At 37.1% G+C, this 20752-nt stretch overlaps 1 protein-coding gene and 1 non-coding gene across 2 annotated transcripts; one reads left to right on the plus strand and one right to left on the minus strand.

Moving 5' to 3' along the window:
- The first annotated feature begins 1723 nt into the window (after window positions 1-1723).
- LOC141589186 (small nucleolar RNA R71) lies at window positions 1724-1830 on the plus strand. Its single transcript, XR_012520136.1, has one exon. It is a non-coding gene; the product is annotated as a small nucleolar RNA R71 (small nucleolar RNA).
- A 15421-nt stretch (window positions 1831-17251) lies between these two features.
- LOC141658984 (UDP-glycosyltransferase 79B30-like) lies at window positions 17252-19017 on the minus strand. The gene is made up of 2 exons (XM_074465690.1): window positions 18126-19017; window positions 17252-17806 (listed from the first exon to the last, which is right to left on the minus strand). The coding sequence occupies exons 1-2, from the start codon at window positions 19015-19017 to the stop codon at window positions 17313-17315; spliced, it is 1386 nt and encodes a 461-aa protein (XP_074321791.1). The 3' UTR covers window positions 17252-17312.
- Window positions 19018-20752: the final 1735 nt, after the last annotated feature.

The raw sequence follows: 20752 nt of genomic DNA on the forward strand, positions 1-20752 counted from the left end.
ACTATAATGATCAATCATGATACACGGTTCATGCAAACGAGGAGCTCTCATAGTCTTGTCAAGATTAAAAGTTATACTTTCATCTCCCACTTTTAGAGTGGGCTCACCATGTTTCACATCAATCACCGCACCTGCGGTGTGTAGGAAATGTCTTCCTAGAATGATTGGAATGTTGGAATCTTCCTCCATATCAACAATGACAAAGTCCACCGGGATGAAAAACTTCCCAATTCATACGAGAACATCTTCCCATATCCCTAATGGTGTCTTCGTCGATCTATCGGCCATTTGGAGTGTGATATTGGTGCATTTAAGCTCTCCCATCCCCAACCTTTTACTCACCGAGTACGGCATAACACTCACACTAGCCCCTAGATCACATAAGACTTTGTTGATCGTGGTGTCGCCAATGGTACACGGTATTGAAAAGCTTCCCGGATCCTTTAGTTTTGGAGGTGAACTCCCTTGAAGTATTGCACTACTCACCTTAGTGAAGGCGATAGTCTCAAGTTTCCGGATCGACTTCTTCTTTGTGAGGTTGTCTTTCATGTATTTCGCATAGGCCGGCACGTGATTGATTAATTCCGTGAAAGGAATCGAGACTTCCAAATTCTTCACAATTTCCATAAACTTTCCAAGTTGGTCATCAAATTTGGGCTTGGCTTGACGACTTGGAAAAGGAAGTCTAATCACAATGGGCTCCTTCTCCTTGACCTTGTCTTCACTTTTCTTTGAAATTTCTTCTTTTGATGATTCTCCATCTTTGGAGTTTTGCACAATTTATTCCTTATCACTAGCTTCCACAACTTCATCCTCAACTTGCTTATTCGGTGCTTCATACCTTGTACCACTTCTCAAGTGAATGGCACTAACCGTTTCATGTCTTGGGGGATTACTTTGAGGTGGTAATTGCCCCTTTTGTCTTTGTGAGCTTGAAGATGCTAGCTGAGTCAATTGGGTTTCCAACATCTTGGTGTGAGCTAGGATGTTGTTGATGGTGGTTTCCTTTGCTTGACTATCTTTTTTCATTTGAGTGAAAAATTCTTGTTGATTCTTTTGCATTTGGAGGACCACTTTTTGAACATCAAAACCTTGTTTATTTTGGCGATTGTATGGATTTTGATTTTGGTAACCTTGGTTTTGATTGTAAAAGGGTCTTTGATTTTGGTTTCTCATGGGAGGTGGGGTATATGTTGTTTGAGGGTTTTGAACATTTTGGCTTTTTTATGAGAGATTTGGATGAAATTTGGTGTTTTCATTGTAATAGTTGGAATAAGGGGTACCACTCTTGTATGCTTGGAAAGCATTTACTTGTTCATTTGTTCCCCTACATTCACTTTGGTCATGTCCCAAAGTTCCACAATTCTCACATATCCCACTTGGGATTGATGAAGATGCCGTCATGGCATTAACATGATGCTTTGGTGATTTTGAGGCTTCTTCAAGTCTAGCCATAGCTTTTTCAAACTTCAAATTGATTGTGTCAATGTGAGCACTAAGTTAAGCACCCAATTGAGTAACGGAGTCCACTTCATGCTTTCCTCCTCTAGTAGCCTTGCGAGGTCTACTATACTGTGAGTTATGGACCGCCATTTCCTCAATTTTGTTCCATGTTTGATTGTCATCAACTTCGGTGAACATTCCATTTGATCCTATGTTGAGAATGTTCCTTGAATCTTCATATAAACCGTTCCAAAATTGTTGTACCAAGAACCACTCGCTAAGTCCATGGTGAGGACATGAGCGACAAATTCCCTTGAACTGCTCCCAAGCTTCATACAAAGATTCTTCATCCCTTTGCTTAAAACCCGTAATTTGAGCTCTTAGCATGTTAGTCTTTTCCGGTGGGTAGAATTTTTTGTAGAAAGTTAGAGCTAACTTCTTCCAAGAATCAATTCCGAGAGTGGCCTTATCAAGGCCCTTCAACCATTGTTTCGCGGTGCCAATTAGAGAAAAAAGAAATAAGACCCATCGAATTTGGTCTTGAGTTACACCGGTTTGAGAAATCGCATCACAATAGTCACAAAAGGTTTTCATATGAGAATGAGGGTCTTCACTAGGCATACCCCCAAATTGGCTCCTTTCGACTAATTGGATAAAGGCGGATTTGGCAATAAAATTTCCGGTTAGATGTTGTGGTGTGGGAGTACCATTGGGTAGGTTCTCCTCGGTGGGTACGGAATGTGATGAAAACTTAGGCATTGTAGGTTGATTTTGTGGGGTATCTTGTGTTGGGTTCTCCTCACCTTCTCTTGCAAAAGGGTTGATGAACTCAATAGTTAGTTGAATATCTACAACCTCACTAATACCTCTCAAATTCCTCCTAGCAAGTCTCCTATTGGTTGTCAAAGTTCTTTCAATTTCACGATCAAAAGGTAACAAATCACCTTGTGACCTTCTAGACATACAAAATATCAAACAACTTGAAAACAATTAGAACAAACCTTGAGGAGTTTTACTTCCCCAAGGCAAAGAAAGACACAACTAATAACAATGTAAGAAAATCTAAATCAAGCTAACACCGTCCCCGACAACGGCGCCATTTTTGATCGGTCCGTTTCGTGTTCACAATTAAATAGATGTGGTCGTTGGGTCACGTCCGAATCAAAACACAATTTATAACTTCACAAACAACTCTACAATTAGTAAAGAGGCAAGTAAAGGTCGGATCCCAAGGGACATGTTATATCTTACAATCCTAGGAAAGTTTGGGTTCCGGAGCCGAATCGATTAGATTGTACAACACCTACAAGTCGACTTAATCTTCCCTACTCAACAACATGCATGGTCTAATGAGACTCGAGTTGGTTTATGTCTCACAAGTCTCATTGAAAAGATAGGTGATGGGTAAAAAATACAAGGATTCATAGGCTCACATTTCATCAAACATAACATGTGCATGAGTTGAGATCAAAACAAGCAAGCAAATAAACCATGAAAGCATATTAATTTAAGCATGAATCATTCCCCATGTTGGTTTCCCTAATTACCCATTAATCCTAGCTAAGTAACTACTCACTCATGATCAAGTTTAACATGTTAATAAGGTTGTCAATCATACTAACAAAGCCAAACATGATGAACAAGTAAGAAAGATTAACAATAATTAAAACAAGGATTAAGAGAATTATACCTATGGAGATTCCAAAATAATAATGCAAAGAATAATAGAAGAACTTGATGATTGATGGAAGGTTGTCAATCTCCCAATAAACCCAATAATCTTCTAATTACCCAATAATAAACTTGAATTACTCAATAATAAACTTGAACAATGATTAAAGGAAAGATTAATGTGTAATTTGTGGAAAGATTAAATGATAATCTATTCTAATCTACTACTAATTTAATCTAAGGAAGGATTGATTTAACCTAATGAAAACTTGATGGTTTGATTATTACAAATGAGGTATTTATAGTGGAAATTAGGTGGATGCATTAGGGTTAACTAAGGGCTAAACTAGTAATTACACTTTTGAGATTTGAGCAGGGAGACGCCGGTATTTTTCGAGGGAAGGGCTTCTTTCTTTGAAGCTTGAAGAAACAAAATCTTGCTGGGCTGGAATCCGGGCGTCCAAGGGTGAAGACGGGCGGATTGTAGTTCACGTAGCAAGGAAAAGTTTCCTGTCCAGGAATACGCCCGTCCCGAGAGAAATATGGGCGTCCTGAGCCTCAACCCGAGCGGGTTGAAACTGACCCGAGCGGGTTCATCAAGTATCCGCTCCGAGATAGGCTTGACCCGCGGGTTGAGCTGCTATTCCCTTTCTTTTTGCTTCTAAGCCTAAGATGCCTCTATATATTCTTTATTTCTTCTTCCTTGGTCATCATTCTTGCCTCCTCTTCATACTTAGTCCATCAAATATCGTCAATAAGCTTCCAAATATGCGTGAAAGACGGGAATTTCCGCCTTATTATCTTCTTTCCTACAAAACATGTAAAATGCACTAGGAAAGCAAAATAGAAAGCATTTGACGGATAAAATGGTCATGAAACGTTATAAAATTATGCAAAATAGGTTCAATTAGGGGACTAAATGTGCGCAAATAATGTTCACATAAAAAATGGTGCTATGTGACATAATGAATGAGTAGTCTCTTAGCTAGGATTAATGGGTAATTAGGGAAAAACAACATGGGATTGATTCATGCTTAATCTAATATGTTCACATGATCAAATTGCTTGCTTGTTGTGATGTCAACTTTATGCACATGTTATGTTTGATGAAATGCTAAGCCTATGAATCCTTGCATTTACAACCATCTCTTATCTACTCAACTTGACTTGTAAGATATAAACCAACTCGAGTCTTGTTAGACCATGCATAGAAGTTGAATAGGAGGAAAGTAAGTCGACTTGTAGGTGTCGTACAATCTAATCGATTCGGCTCCGGGACCCAACTCTTCCTATGAACCGTAAGACATAACCCAACTCGGTTCCTCCACAACATTAATTGCTTGCTTATAATTGTAAACATGTTTGTATGATCAACACCATGAATCCCCTATGACCCCATGATATCCTAGCATTTTTAATCATTTGTCTACATCCTTCTTTTATTGCTTGTTTTACTATATTATTTGCATTAGTCTAGAACACAACTACAAATCCAAACAAATTGTGACACTAGCATAAATTGAGATAGATAGACTTAGAACCCAAAGCACACCGTCCCATGGAATCGACCTCGACTTACCGCTAACTAGTAGTTTGTTGAGTATTATAAATGTGTTTTGATTGGGCGTACAACGACACGGCCACGATAAAAAATGGCGCCGTTGCCGGGGATGGTGCTATGTGATTAAGTTCTTACTTGTTTGTCTATTTTGATTTTGCTTTCACCTTGAGGAACTTGTTCCTTAAGGATTGTTCTTACCGTTTTGTGTAGTTTCCATGCTTGTAGTTGTTTCCTTGTCTTAGCTATGATGGCTCAAGACTTGACATATGGAGTATGTGGTGGATTCTTTGAGTATGACTATGGGTATGGGGAGTTTGAGGAGCAAGTCAACACAAACCTACCTTACTATTTGTACAATGAAAATCCTAACTACTACCCCAACTTTTCCCATCAAAATCACCACATCCAATATCAACAACAAACACCCACCCAAAACTCACTTTGCAACCAATTCCAAATGCCACAATATGAGCACTTTCACACCCACCCACAACAAAAAGATGAGCCTAACTTTGACATCCAAGATATGGTTCTCCAAATGATGGGAGACCAACAAAATTTCTTCACACAAATTCTAGAGGGGAGCCAAAATAGGAACAATGTTCTCCAAAGCATTATTATCCATGGTGAGGAGTTGGCAATTCGAATTGTCCAAATGAAAGCAACCCAAACAAACACTCCCCACCAATCCTTGAGCATTGAACATGAATGTGAATTTGAGGCAATGACCTTTGATGAAGAAGATGTGAAGTGGGAAGAGCCAATCTCCTTGAGCTCTTGTGAGTATGAAAGTGTGGTATTTGATGATGAAGACATGAGGTTGAGTAGGCCAAATACTCTTAGCCTTTGTGAGTATGAGGGTGTGACATTTGATGTGAACATTGAGGTGTTGGAGAAAGAGTTAATAAAGAGGAGTGAAGCCTCTATTTATGATTCATATGGAGAAAGCGATGATGATGCATCTATGGAAGAAGATGATGAGTGAAATATGGACTCAAATGATGAATGGAGTTATGGGATTGGCTTTCTTGAGGAACCCATCCTTGAGAAGTTTGAAGATTGCTTCGATGAAGAGGAGGAATGCCTTCATGAGAATCTTTTCGCACCCACTATGGAGCCCATGATAGTTGGAGATGACATTATGGACCTTCTCACGAAAGTCAAATCGTCATACAAGAATTACTTAGTGAGGAAGCTCAAAGAAAAGGTTAAGAAGGAGTCTATATGTGGAAATTTGGCATCCACTATCCCAACTCCTAAGACAACCCATCATCAAGACCATGAAATTTCACCTTCTATTCTTGGAAGATCATCTAGTCCAAGTATTTTCGTCATCAACTTTGGAATAAATAGGAGCAACCGGAAAAGCCCCCATGGAAAGAATCTCAAGTTTGCTAGTTTTAAGAGCCGGGAAGGCCATCATCACAAAGCAAAAGAGAAGGGGAAGGAGTTCAAAGGGAGGTCCCTCATGGATTGGCCCTACTCTATTTTGCAATGGTTCAAGACTTATTCATGCTTACTTGAGGACCATTCACAAGCTTTTGACCAACTTTTAAGGGCATTAAGCTCCATGGATAAAGAAATTTGCCATAGTTTGGTGGAGTCCTACCTCAAACCACCATTTGTAAGATACCCTTTTATTTGACTTTGCATTACATTTACACTTGCATTTAGTTATATACATATACTTTTAGCTTGCATTTGTATTATATTACATTCATACTAGCTAGTTCATATAATATAGTTGCATTGTAATATATCTCACATGATTCATGTAGATAATTGCATATAGATTAGAATTCATGCATAGTCACTAATGGCCAAACCTATTCATTTCTACACTAGAAATATTGTTTAAATCGGTTTGGGGAGGTTTGATCATAGGTGACCATAGTTTACTAGAAATCATGCATCATTTAGTGTAATGTAGATTGCATTCATTTGTTATATATGTCATATAGAATTGCATTTAGCTAGAACATGCATTCATTCATACCATATCATTGTATTTGTACTTTATTTCAAAAAAATCAAAAATCCAAAAACATGTTTTTCTTTTTATTCCTACTCCTACATGTACATTGAGGACAATGTCCAAAATAAAGTGGGGGATGAGAATTTATATTCCAAAGTTCATAAAAGTTGAAAAATTTCGAAAAATCACAAAAATATGTCTTTTAATTTCATAAAAACAAAACCCATAAAAATTTGAAAAATTGAAAAATCCAAAAACATGTTCATTTCCTTTGTAGTGTAGTCATGTATATATTGTTGTATATATTATGTTTGTTCATCCTTGTTCACATTTATTGACTACGCCACATCCGAGACATGAGGATATTGAAGACCGCATGGTATGATCTTTCCAATCTCCTTTTTCCTCTTTATGTTAATGACTATGTGGCTTTATTTTGATTGATGCGGTATAATAATGTGAATTTAGGACTTGCATTTAGTTTATATGTCATATTAGTTGGTATAATCATATGCATTAGGATGTATATATGTTAGTTGCATCATGGCATGTAGTTGCATGTTAGAAAAATTTTGCGAAACCGTCTATTTGGGAAGCTTGACAAGTGTATATAGGCCCTAGTAGATGCTTTTTCTTCTTAAGACTTTGCTTGTTAGAATACTTGTAAAACACCCGAGGATGTGTCATGCTAGTATCCTTTAACCCATGGATTAAGGCCTAGTCAAGAGTACCTTGTGGTGTGATAACTCCTTGGCTACCGTTTATTCCAAGGTGACCCTTGAAACCATGCAACCATCATTCATCCATGTTCTACCACATTTTGTCATCAAAGGGAATGGGCACAAAAAGAAATCGATTTGAGTTCAATGAAATGAAAAGTGAAAGAAAGTTTGCAAAAATGCATCTAATGAAAAGAGGAGTAAAAATAGAACTCCTAAAGCTTCAAATATAAGCCACCCTCACTACATATGGGGTGACTTTGAAAATGTTCAAAAGAAATGCAAAGAAAAGTTGAAAGTTGTCAAGTGTTGAAATGCCAAAAATCAAAAAGAAATGGCAAGAAAGTGTTCTCAAATGTCATATGCCACAATAAATTGGGGGGAAAACAAAAACAAAAGCAAACTCCCAAAGTGAAACTCAAATATCTATTAATCTCTTTATCCATCATATCCATTCTTGTGCATGGTAGAGAGGGGACGACCCTTCTTCTTGTCTAGGTAAGAGGGGGAATTCCGCGATCCTCCAGTGTTTCTAACACCATAGGGAGTCTATTCTTGACAAAAGAATTTAACGATTGAGGACAAAGGTACCCTAGCTTGACACAAATTGGAGGTGATTTATTGGTATCCTTCTAGGCTTAGTAGTTTGAACAAATTGCATCTATGAAAGATTGTGTACCCTTGAATTGCTTCCCTTGTAGATAATTTCCGCCACTTAGATGAGGAAAGTGGCTATTCTTTTGTAGATGCATCCATTATTTGTTTTTGAGTGCTTAATGTTTGGATGTGTCACCATTTTGGCAAGCCCCACCTTGCCTTGCAAGAAGGCATCATGCCTCATGGTTGTCTTGTTGTGAGTTGAAGGGGCGGAGTGAGACCCGCTAATTGTCTCATATCGGCTATGTTACTCATTCATTATGTTAACATCAAATAATACTCCCTCCAATTCTATGTATTCTTCTCCTTGTTTATGGGCATGGGAATTAAGGAGAGTAATAAAATAAGAGTAAAAAATTGGGTGGGATTTGGTGGTTGGAGAGAGGGATGAATAATTATGAGTTAAATAAGGAATGGTGGGGCCAAAACTTTAAGAAAAGTAATAAAATATGAGTAAAAGTGTTGTGTGGAATTTGGTGATAGGAGAGAAAAATGAATAAAATAAGAGTAAAAGTTTCCAAAATAAGAAAGGGGAAGAAAACCTGAATAATCCGTTTTAGGAAATAGGGAAGAATATATAGAATAGGAGGGAGTAAGATATTTTCATAATGCAACTAAATATTTAAATTTTATCGTTCAAAGTTTTATACTCCCTCCGTACCACACCAAAGGTAACGTAGGGAAAAGTGGAGTATTTAAGAAAATGTGGAAAAAGTAAGGGTAAAGAGGGAAAAAATAGGTGGGGTATGTAATTGTGGGTTTAATTGTGGGTTGATAGGTGGGGTATGTAATGACATTTTGTGTAAATATCAAATAGGTATAAGGATAACTTGGTAATGTTGTGGACCAAATAAGGAATGTTACCATTGGTGTGGTACGTCCGTTTATAGTAAGTGTTACCTTTGTTCTGGTACGGAGGGAGTATTTTTTTTTGTAGATTAACGGTCAAACTTTTCAAAGTTTGACCTCCAAAAAGAAGTGGGTAGTTTGGATTGGATTGGAGGGAGTATTTACTTGTCGAAAAGGATGTTAGATTGTTAGGTGAAGGACATGGCCAGAAGTCCCTTGAATGTAGCGGATTATCCGATTTAATGCGCTAAAATGGGCTTCTCGAGGATCATGCATATAGAGGAAGATTTGTTGAACTGTACGAGATATCGGGTCGGGTAAAAGTCAAGGATCAGCGACAGGTTTGTCGAAGGCAACGCTAAGTTTGGACTTTGTATCAACGAGGGTCTGAGCAGGTTTGCAAGTCGACATGTTAGCTCGGGCAATAATTTCATTTGCATATTTCTTTTGATGAAGAAACAACCCGTCTTTGTGTCAAATTGCAGCTACACGCGAGGAAATAATTCAATATGCTGAGGTCAGTCATTCGAAATTCTGTTCGGAGCTTGTCAATAATATTTTTGCATAAGAGGTCAGATGAGGTGGCGAGAATAATTTTATCGACATACAATAAGAGATATACAATATGAGAACCGGCCTGAAATATGAATAATGAATTGTCTGATTTGCTATAATGAAATCTAGAAGCGACAATCACTGACACGACCCAAAAACACAATACGAACCCGACACGAAGTTGGCGGGTTAGGATAAAGATGTTGTGACCCATTTAAGTAATTGTGTTGACACGACATGACACGAAACTTACATGGGTCGGGTTAGGGTTGGTGTCTCTTGACACGAACCCGACACAAATAATCTATTTATTTAAAATTGTCATAATATATTTGGTTTGAGTCAATAATTCAACAAAACAACTTAGAAATTAGCATTTTAATTCATCATTTTTGGGATAATAAGGTTATAAAGCGTAGTTTATAGCATTAGTTTATTGGGTTAAAGGGGTTAAGTGGGCTAAAAACGACCTGCTTAAAGATAAATGGGTTTAACAGGTGGGGTTGGGTTATAAGAACACGAACACGACACGACCTGATTCGTTTGCCAGGTATAATGAAATCTAATAATGGCGATATATTAAGCGTTCTTTTGATCCGTTATCTATATTCTATTAAGTAGGAGTACTTGAGAAAAAGTGCAAATTTTAGAGGTACCATAAAAATTATCCGTTATCAATGTTCTAACATGTGTCCACGGGATACATGATAAGTGCTAACCTATCTCACAAATATTTTTAGCAAATGGAACTCTTAACCCATTCCCGGAAACCTCCACCAACGTCCACAATTACTAGCCGCAAATAATAGGCTTAATGGTGGATTGGTTGCAGGAGTATGGTGTGGTTGGTAGTGGAGGGCGCACGGTGGCCGATGGTGTTAAGAATTTGTAAATATAAAGGGCTCACCCATAATTATCACATGTGAGTCTCATATTGGAAGAAGATAAGAAAGTTGTCTAGTTTATAAACTAAGGAGATACTTCACCCATTATGAATTGTTTTGATATGAAATCTCCTTGGACTTAATTATAAACTGGACTATCTCCTCTATATGGTTAGGTTAGGGACGAATGTCTGTGACTCGGTCGGGGTTTGTATGAGTGTGCATAAGAGTGGATGGAGAGTGTGCGGATGGAGTTGGGTCTGCGAGATAGAGTAGACTTTATCATAGGATGTTGCGCCATTTGGATGGATCCGAATAAGGTATGTGAAGGTGTTTCATAATTGTAATAACAAGTCAATAATATTAGGGAAATTCTCTCTTGTACCCGTTAAGTTTTCACTTTTCTAAGTTGTACCCCTACTTTTCACTGAATATCAGTTATACCCATAAACTCCATTAGTTATTCCGAAACGTGATCAAACTCACTAAAAACATCTATTAGCTCCGTTAAGTGCCTATATGGCACAATTAAGTATGAAAACATGATTTTTTCTTCCTTTTATTGCAATTACTAATAAAATACACCTTTCTTCTTTTTTTATTCATTATTTCCCACATTCCCTTCATTTTTTCTTCTTCTTACTTTCCCTTTTCTTCACATACCATTTTCTCTATCTCCCTTTAACACGTCTTCTTCATCTAGTGATTGGAAGAAGCATAACTCCATTAAAGGACTTAAATTTCGAAACCAAACTTATATTTTTTATGGTAGGAGTGCGGTCTTGAAGAATTATCTACCACAATCAAATGTAATATACTCAAAGAAATGGAGAATGATAAAGCCCCAAGTTTTTCAACCAAGGTAATGATCTTTATGACATGGATTTTCACAATCCTAAACCTTAATTGCAAAAGTTAAGGTGTGAAAGGAAAATTTCAAGGATTGTTGACACGTCTGTCGTATACCTGTCAAAAATAAACTAACTCAACTAACTATATAGTTAGGGAAGTCAGGTCGATCTCCACAGGGAGGCAAGATATTTGTAGAAGTCCGTCTATTTGGTCACAAATGGGGGGTTGTTTGATTTGTTATCTAAACTACGAGTTTTAAAGGAAAGAGAAATAAAGGGCAAGAGCAATAAAGCAGAGGAAAAGGATAAAAACTATCAGATAGAGAGAGACATGTCAGGATTTCGGTTCACTACGGTAGTCCAGTGACTCAGCTGTAAATGACTCAGACGAATTAATGTAAGACGGCTGTTGAAAGGTCCTCTCGGTCCACTTTCTATCCTAAAATACCGCTAACTTAACTTTCATTCTCGTCAGGGTAGTCTACTGTTCATAACAGGCCTATTTAGTCCAATCTTTCGATTTTAGGATTAATTTTAGCCATATTAAAGGTTAACTTAGAAGTGTGCACTCAACTAAGTCGAATAAATACAATTAAATTGCTATGGTGACAGAGTCTTGTAATTAATTCATCTGTTCCATCTACTACATCGTCACTTTCCTACCGCAGATCCCCTAATCCCAACATGAAAGGGGTTTAGCTACTCATGTCACTAATTAAACTAACAACAGATAGATTTCCAGCAGTAAACATAATGAAATAAACGATAAATTGCATAAAGAGAAATTAGGGCAAAGGAATTAATATAACGAAACAAGAGATTAAAGCAAACAAAAGATTAATTATTAATAAGAGAAGAGAAAGAATTACAATCGATGCGAATCCGGCGTAAAGAACACAAAATCCAAGCGAAAGCAATCCCGAAATAAAGTTACAGTAGAGAAGAATGAAGTACGCAGTAAAAATTTGATAGAGACTAAGTAATGAATAAATCTGATACTAATAACCTCACTAATGTAGGTTTAAATAGGAAAAGAAATAAGTTTTGCGAAATAAACAATAACACGGGCTAATTGAAGCTCATAATCAGCGAAACCACTCGATTGAGTGGATTAAAACCACTCGATCGAGCAAACACCTCAGCAAATCTACTCGATCGAGTAGAAAGTTACTCGATCGAGTGGCGGTCTTTTCGAGCTAAGGATCGAGTGGAAACCACTCGATCGACCAATCTGGGACGTAGAAACCACTCGATCGAGTGGTTAAACTGCTCGATCGAGTTCTTTATCTTCATTTCAGCTCAAGTCCGCGCCTAAATGCCTCGTAATCCGTGCCATGACGCTTCCAAATGCAGTATCTCACTCTGGAACAATCCCGTCTCCTCTAAATGCATGCAAAAAGGACGAAAAAGAGTGCGATTCCACTACTTTCGCGTTCATTTCTACAAAATGGACAAAACGAACCAAAGTAGCCAATTCGGGGCAAAATACTATAAAAACAGTATAAAAATGCATAGAAATACGTGCTGAAATAGGCTAAAAAGACTATATATTATGCACGTATCAATTGTATATGTAAATGTCACATAGACTCCATGTCTTCAAGACCGCACTTCTACCACATACGTAGCAAGTTTGATTTTGAAATTCAAGTCCTTCAATGGAGTTGTTCTTTCTCCAATTGTTAGATGAAAACGTCATGTTAAAAGGAAAGAAAGAAAATGGTTTGTGAAGAAAAGGGAAAGTAAGAGAAAAAAATGGAGGGATCGAATAGGAGGAGAAATTGAAAAAAAAAAGGAAATATGTGTGTAGGGATTTTTAGTATGACCACACACACAGTAATAAATATAAGAATCGAAAAATAACAAGGACACAATATTTACGAGGTTCACCAAATTGGCTACGTCCTCACTATAGTCGCACTAGGAATTTTATTGATCACTCAATAGATATACAATGAGGAATGAGGATGATAAAACTACGTAGCTTGCATCTTCTTTTATAGCTAATAATAAGCTGTAACTCCTAGACTAAATAAGTACTTGAAACTCTTCTCATTTATGTTAGTGATCAATGAAGCAAGTTTCATTGAGTTAGAAATGCATTCACGCATGTTTCTTATGAAACATAATCTCCATAATGGAGGGAATAAATTCCTAACAATCTCCCACCTCCCGACAATTATGGAGGCAACACAAACTTTACTTCTCCACCTAATGCGACCATGTCTTTGCTCATGCTAAATGCAAGAGCCCAGCCAAGGTACTACCCATCCTTGACCATTTACCATTAAACTTTGTTCCCAAAGGCAACCATACTTGTCGGGCTTCACTCATCGTTTTCCGGGGCGTGCACTCCCACCTAAACGAGACACCCTTTCTTGCCTTATTAGAACTACTTGAATTTCCGCACACATTTGAGCGTGCCAATTTCACCTTGTGCATTTTCGGACCACCTTCCGCCTTCAAGCCACCGACTTTACTTCCACGGTACTTAGTGTAAGGCCCACTAGGCATAGTTTTCGGATCCCGCAACAAATCTATTGAAACAACTTTATTCTTCATCCCTCCAGCAGTTACACTACTCATGTCACTACACCCTGCAGTGGTGTACAAAGTTCCACTCTTAGTCACATGAGGTAAAATCATAACTTCCTAGACAACAAATGAATGTAGTACATAGGGATCTAACCACAGAGAGACGGGAGTTTATAATTTAGTAATTTTAGTTGTTATGGAGTGAATTTTACCTCGAGGTCGGTTAACGCTTGTTTGATTGGGTAGGTTTGATGTAATGATAAAACAATAATAAAGAAAATGTCTAGGAAGGTCGCGTCACACATGCAAATTATGTAAATGCTCAAATTAAACATAGGACTTGATAAATCGTTAATTGTTTAGGCTTAGAGAAACCTACTTTACGGCATTAGTCTCAACAATAGACCAGGTCCTAGAGAAACTCTCGTCCATGAGTAGGTCGTCCTACTACACATGCTTAGTCAAATTCAATTCCGTGCCTTCGATTTTAGAATGAATGAACAAACTTAATCAATTGAATAAGGCCTTTAAACAAAGATTAAACATTAAGGTGCAAACATGTGTTAGAAACAATTAGACAATATTATATCAACCTAATTTAACATTTTACAAATACTTTTTATGCATGGCTCCCTTAATTCCCTAGACAAAAGAAACTACTCTAACATGGTGGAAATGTAAACTATACTAATGATAAATGAAATGGCAAACATAATGAAAATGTGAATAAGAAATTACCTTGAATGAAAATGGAAATGGAAATAGAAGAACAATGAAACTAGAACAAACTTGAAATGTAACTTAAAATTAAACTTGAAATGGAATTGTAATGTAATTGCTAAAATGAAATGTAAACAAACTAAACTAAACTAAGCTAACCTAAACTAACTACTAAAATTTAGAGAGAATTTAGATGGAAAAATATGTGTGAATGGTGGTGTATAAAGGTGTGTGATTAGCACCCCTTATATAGGACTTAAGAGAGTAAACTTTGTAGAGGAATCCCAAAATGGCATCCTAAGCACACTCTTAATTTTCCTTCAATTCTTGAGTAATTAAAGGAATCTCATGCAAATTATTAATGTCACTTTAATCACATGGTTAAATGTGATATTAGCATCCAAAGCTTCTTAGCATCCAATATTTTTCACCATAATTTGGACTTGAATTGTTGGGCTTTGACTTGCACATTGACTTTGCTTGCATTTTCATTTTGATCCAACACTTTCTTCATGCAAAAATCCATGCACTTCCAACACTAAGTCCAATCTTGCTCTAATACGTAGCCTTGCTTCTAGTGTTAACACATTTTATAGTACTTTAGCTCATTTAGCTCATTTTCCTACAAAACACACTTGAACACACAATTGCTCTAGAAACACAATATTAGCTTAAAAACACTTTGATAAGTGCTAAATGATATGTAAAATCAAACTAATACAACGGGTTAAAATGTATAGAAAATGCACTTATCAACTATTATCCAGGAACTTTTCTCAAAGACAACCTTGTAGCCTGCTTCATCGAGCCTTCCAACAGATATCAATTTCTTTTTCAAGTTCGGGATGAACATGACATTTGTTACTTCCCACCTACCACCAGTTGGGGTACGTATCTCAACATCACCTTTTTCCATAATCGACATCGCTTTACCATTTGCCAAGTAAGCAGTACCACACCTTCCACTAATAAATTTATGAAAGGAATTTTTATCTGGAGAAGCATGAAAAGATACACCAGAGTCCAATACCCAAGACTCAATTGGATCTTCGACACTCACTGCCAAAAGATCACCTTCATCCTCCACAGCTATCGCCGCATTTCCATCCTCATTATTACGCTGTTGTCCATTTTTCTTAGGATTTGGACAATTCCATTTTACATGTTCACTCTCGCCACAATTCCAGCATGTAGCACCTCCTCTAGTTGTTGACTTTGATTTCCCGCGATTACCACCTCTATAGTTTTTATTTCCTCTACTATCAGCAATTAATCCGCTCCCATTGATTCCCGACGTCTCACCTAATTCATTTTTGCAAATGCTCTCGCTTAGAATTATATCACGTACATTTTTAAACTTGAGCTTCTCTTGTCCTTGCGAACTACTAATTGCAGTCACTGTAATATCCCAACTACTAGGTAACGAGGATAATAATATTAATGCTTTTATCTCATCATCAAAATCAATTTTTACGGAGCTAAGTTGTCTTGTGATCACATTAAAATTATTAATATGATCCGCCATTGTGGTGCCTTCTTGCATTTCTAAACCAAACAACCTACGCATAAGGAAAACCTTATTTGTGGCTGACAGTTTCTTATACATATTTTCTAGGACATTCATCAGGTCCAATGTCGTCTTTGCACTCATCACATTGAATGCAACATTTCATGCTAGCGTTAATCTCACCACACCTAGCACTTGTCTGTCCAATTTTTCCCACTCATCCTTTTCCATGGAATCCGGCTTAGTGCCTTCCAAAGGAAGATGTAGATTCATTGAATACAAATAATCCGTTATTTGCATTTTCCAGAAAGCAAAATCTTTCCCATCGAATTTATCGAACAAAATGTTACCTCCTTCTATTATTGTGAATTTTAGTGGATCACTCTTCCCTCACCCACCTAACCGGGCTCTGATACCAGTTTGTAGGGATTTTTAGTATGACCACACACACAGTAATAAATATAAGAATCGAAAAATAACAAGGACACAATATTTATGAGGTTCACCAAATTGGCTACGTCCTCACTATAGTCGCACTAGGAATTTTATTGATCACTCAGTAGATATACAATGAGGAATGAGGATGATAAAACTACGTAGCTTGCATCTTCTTTTATAGCTAATAATAAGCTATAACTCCTAGACTAAATAAGTGCTTGAAACTCCTCTTATTTATGTTAGTGATCAATGAAGCAACTTTCATCGAGTTAGAAATGCATTCACGCATGTTTCTTATGAAACATAATCTCCATAATGGAGGGAATAAATTCCTAACAATGTGTTTCACCAGTTATAATTGCAGTAAAAAAGGGAAAATCTATGTCATCACACTTAATTATGTCAAGTAAGCACTTAACGGAGTTAATAGACGTTTTTATTGGGTTTGGTTACGTTTGGGAATAACTAATAGAGTTTAAGGGTATAACTGATATTTAGTGAAAAGTAGGGGTACAACTTAGAAAAGTGAAAACCTAAAAGGTAGAAGAGAGAATTTCCCATAATATTAATCGCGAGAATAGTAAATGTATCTTATAATTGTTGATAAATTTTACATTACATCATAATTAGAGATAAGTTATAGAAATTTTATTACGAGTGGTAAATGTATTAGTTAGACAAGTCAAACTTAGTTTTATTTCATATAAAATAAAATTTAGTTATAAATAGAGGTAGCGTTAACAGGGTCGGGACACCAATACTAATTTCATATAATTAAAACCAGAAACATACAACAAAACCCAATAAGCTGGAACAAAAATGTATTGCCCATATTATGTGTAATTGGTATTATGAGAAACTAATCATAAGATCTTGTCATACACAATAACCTTTAATTTCCCAAATAAACTTGAACTTATTAAGACCCATTATTATCACAAATTAAATTATCCAAGCAAATGTTGCAAACTCAAGATAAAGCTATTAATGTAGGAGTCTTCAACACCTTCCTTCAGTATGAATTCTCTCCATTTAGTATGGTTAGTCCTCACCTCTCTCCCAACTTGACTCTCCTCATCCATCACGGTTACGACCGCCTTGCTCACAGTCTCGCTAGTGAAGAAACCGTCTTCCTCTCCTTTCTCAACCTCAACACCAACTCTAAGCTCGCAACTCATCATCCTTGCATTGACGAATTGATCAACTGCATTTGGTATCATCACTAGTTGACATTTATTCACCATGGCTTCGGATAATGACCCGGCCCCACAATGGGTTATAAAGCATCCCACAGAGGCATGTTGCAAGATTAGTTGTTGTTGTACCCAACCTCCGTACACTATTCCTCTTCCTTTGGTTCGCTCTGTAAACCCTTGTGGCAAGGCTGATTCTATTGTTTCGTAACCTCGTGGTGGCTTCAATGCCGCCAAAAACGGTTTACCTGAGGAATTTACGTGGTCACTGTTGGAGCCGGGAATATAAACCAGTTCATAGACTATACCATTTTTGAGGGAAATACCTATGTTATTTTTAGGCGTCTCATTCAGTTGTTTATATTTTCACATTAGAAATCTTTTAATGGAGAATTTTAGGCTCTACATCCAATACTGTCCATTTGTTATCCATTAACAACCATCACAAATGGGTTTCTCTTCTCTTTTTGTTATTTATATGCCAAAAACAAACGTAAACAAATGACTGTGATAGAAAGACTATTTGACAAAGATAGTATGGTTTTTAAAATACGTATCTAAACAAACCTGTTAACTCGAGGCCGAGGACCAGCTCTTGAAACTGAGGCATATCAAGGGTACATTCGCTCCCAAATGCACAATACACCACTTCACCCGAATCATAGCCAGCCAACCATTGTTCAACCCAATCATCAAGACGATTAGCCGGAGGATCAAGGAGCACCGGCCCGGCCGTAAGAACAGGCTTACCAAACTCTTCCTCTATGTATTGGCAATAAACTCCTTCCATCTCTGTAGTGGTCTTGATACCTATGGCATCACATTCTCTTAGAGATCTTCCCATCCTTTCAAGAAAAGTCATGCCTCCACCAAAGTCAACCATAAGGACATTAGCCAATGATTGGGCCTCGTGGGCCTGCATTTTAATAAGCGGGTTAGGAAATGAACTTACTGGGCTCATTAAATGGGCCTTTGATATCTGTTGACCCGTAAAGAAGTCCATTGCTAGGTGGAATTGGTAAGCAACTCTCACCAAAAGGGCTGAAAAATAGTATATGGACTTAATCCCATGCTTATGGGCCAGCCCAGGAATCCAATAGGTGAAGTCATAGAAAACAAAATTGGGCTTGAGATTTATTAAATGGGCTTCAATTGTGTCTCGGGTCAGGTCCATGGCTGTCATAAGAAGGGGTCGTGACTCGGCCGGCACGTCGTTTGTTGTCTCTGCCCAGGACGGAAGCCCGTCGACTGGAGGGAGAGCGACGGTAACGAATGTAATGAGTTCAGGGTGATGGTTTTGAGAGGCGAACCTTAGTTGTGTCTTGGGTGGGAGAAATAACGTGATTTTGTGACCCCTTTCGGCTAATTTGTTGCCAATGCGAAGAAAAGAAGTAATATGGCCCATGGCTAACCAAGGGTACATTGCTATGTGCAATTGTGTAGCATTGTGGTGTGACATTTTGATTTCTTTTATTGACTAAAGTATGGTAATTAGTTGTATTTTATGTTCTTCTTTTTGATTAAATACGCTCAATATATAGGACTATGGGAGTATGTTTAGGATTAGGCTCTACATTTGTTTCCTAACATTCTATATTTATTCGATTATTTAAGATTTACCCATTTATAGTAATCTAGACTTGAGTAGACAAATAATTTGATGTTATTAGTAACATATCGTACAGATTATCTTCAATGAAATGAGGGATACTATTTCTTACCATCTTGATCTCTTTTCTTTTTTCGTGTCAAATAAGTTATAACATACATGGACATTACAATAGAAGGGGTCCGGGTGATTCGAATCTGGGATCTAATGTTCATTGTACCTCCATCTTAACCATTAAGCTAAGACATTTTCGGTTACCATTTTGACAAGTATTGGTCTCGAAATGTAATTAACCGTCGATTATATAATCACAGTTGTAACACCCCCTTCTTACCCGGCCAAGGTAATCGGGAGATGTCACCATCTCGGTTTCCCAAGACAGTAAATCAGAACTACATTTAAATAACATTTTATAAAAATATAAGTTTAGTGAACTACATAACAATTAAATGAATAAATACAAGTCATGACTACTACAATCTTTTAAAGAAATCTTCATCTACTATCTCACGAAACTCGACTCGACTCCAAGGTCCATGCTCGGCCCATGATCCCGCGCGCTACCAAATCCAAACCTGTTGATAGGGTTGTCGGCCCCCCAAATCAAAGATAATATTTTTACCCTATTTTAGGCTAACAACAAATGAATTAAGTTAGAGAAGTAGCGTAGGGGTCGATATCAAGGAGATGAGAGTTGCTAAATAAGTTCTCATGGGTCGAATTTTATCAAGGTCAAAACGATTGATTGGTTTGAAGGTTGGTTTGCAAATAAACAAGAGGGTTAAAAACAATATTAAGAAGGAATTTATGGTACGGGTTTCACATGTAAACTAGTATAACGATATTGTCAAATACGGATATTGTGATGTCGATATTGTCTAAGTCCATGGCAGATGCCTTTTGGGTTTATTGCCGACTATAAAACGGGTCCTAGAGACTTCCAATCTTACTAGGTCGTCTTACTACTCGTGTTTTGTCTAATTTCCTACCCGGTTTTCGATTTTAGATCGGAAATTAACAAGTATAAACAAATGATTATGGCCACTAATCAAAGTTTAACAATTAAATCATGCAAAGAAATAGAGATAATAGCGATGACATACAAATCCGATTCAAACAATTATAATACTAATTATACATGTTAATCCCCCTGCCCTAGATTAATTAAGCTACTCACACATAATGAAATTGAAGAGTCAAGGACGAGAACACCTAAGAGGGGGAGGGGGTGAATTAGGTGTCCAATTAAAATTTTTAAGCTTGAATTAAGCTTCTTTGAAATCTAGGACAATAGACTAAACTGATATGGACAATACTTTAAATGATAGAGGTGTTTATACTTAGAACTATTTGAGTTAGAAGTATATACACACGAATCAAATTTCAAGTATATGTCACAAGAAAGTCGATCCTGAGCACAGAAAAGTATGAATGAAAGAGTATTTTTTCTTCAACTTAACAATGAAGATATTAAGTGAGTACTTTTTAAGTTGAATACTCTTAGAAATGAAAATCTTAAGTGAATCTCTTTTAAGTTGAAAACTTGAGATACTTAATCGTTTTAAGTTCACAAGATTGAATCAAT

This window comes from Silene latifolia, chromosome 6 (assembly GCF_048544455.1).
Source record: "Silene latifolia isolate original U9 population chromosome 6, ASM4854445v1, whole genome shotgun sequence".
NCBI lineage: Eukaryota > Viridiplantae > Streptophyta > Magnoliopsida > Caryophyllales > Caryophyllaceae > Silene > Silene latifolia.

Coding starts and splice junctions, on each gene's coding strand:
- LOC141658984 (XM_074465690.1), bottom strand. CDS start 19,017: ATGTCACACCACAATGCTACACAATTGCACATAGCAATGTACCCTTGG. Junction 17,807..18,125: donor CCTCGGCCTCGAGTTAACAG/GTTTGTTTAGAT, acceptor TAAATTCCTCAG/GTAAACCGTTTTTGGCGGCA.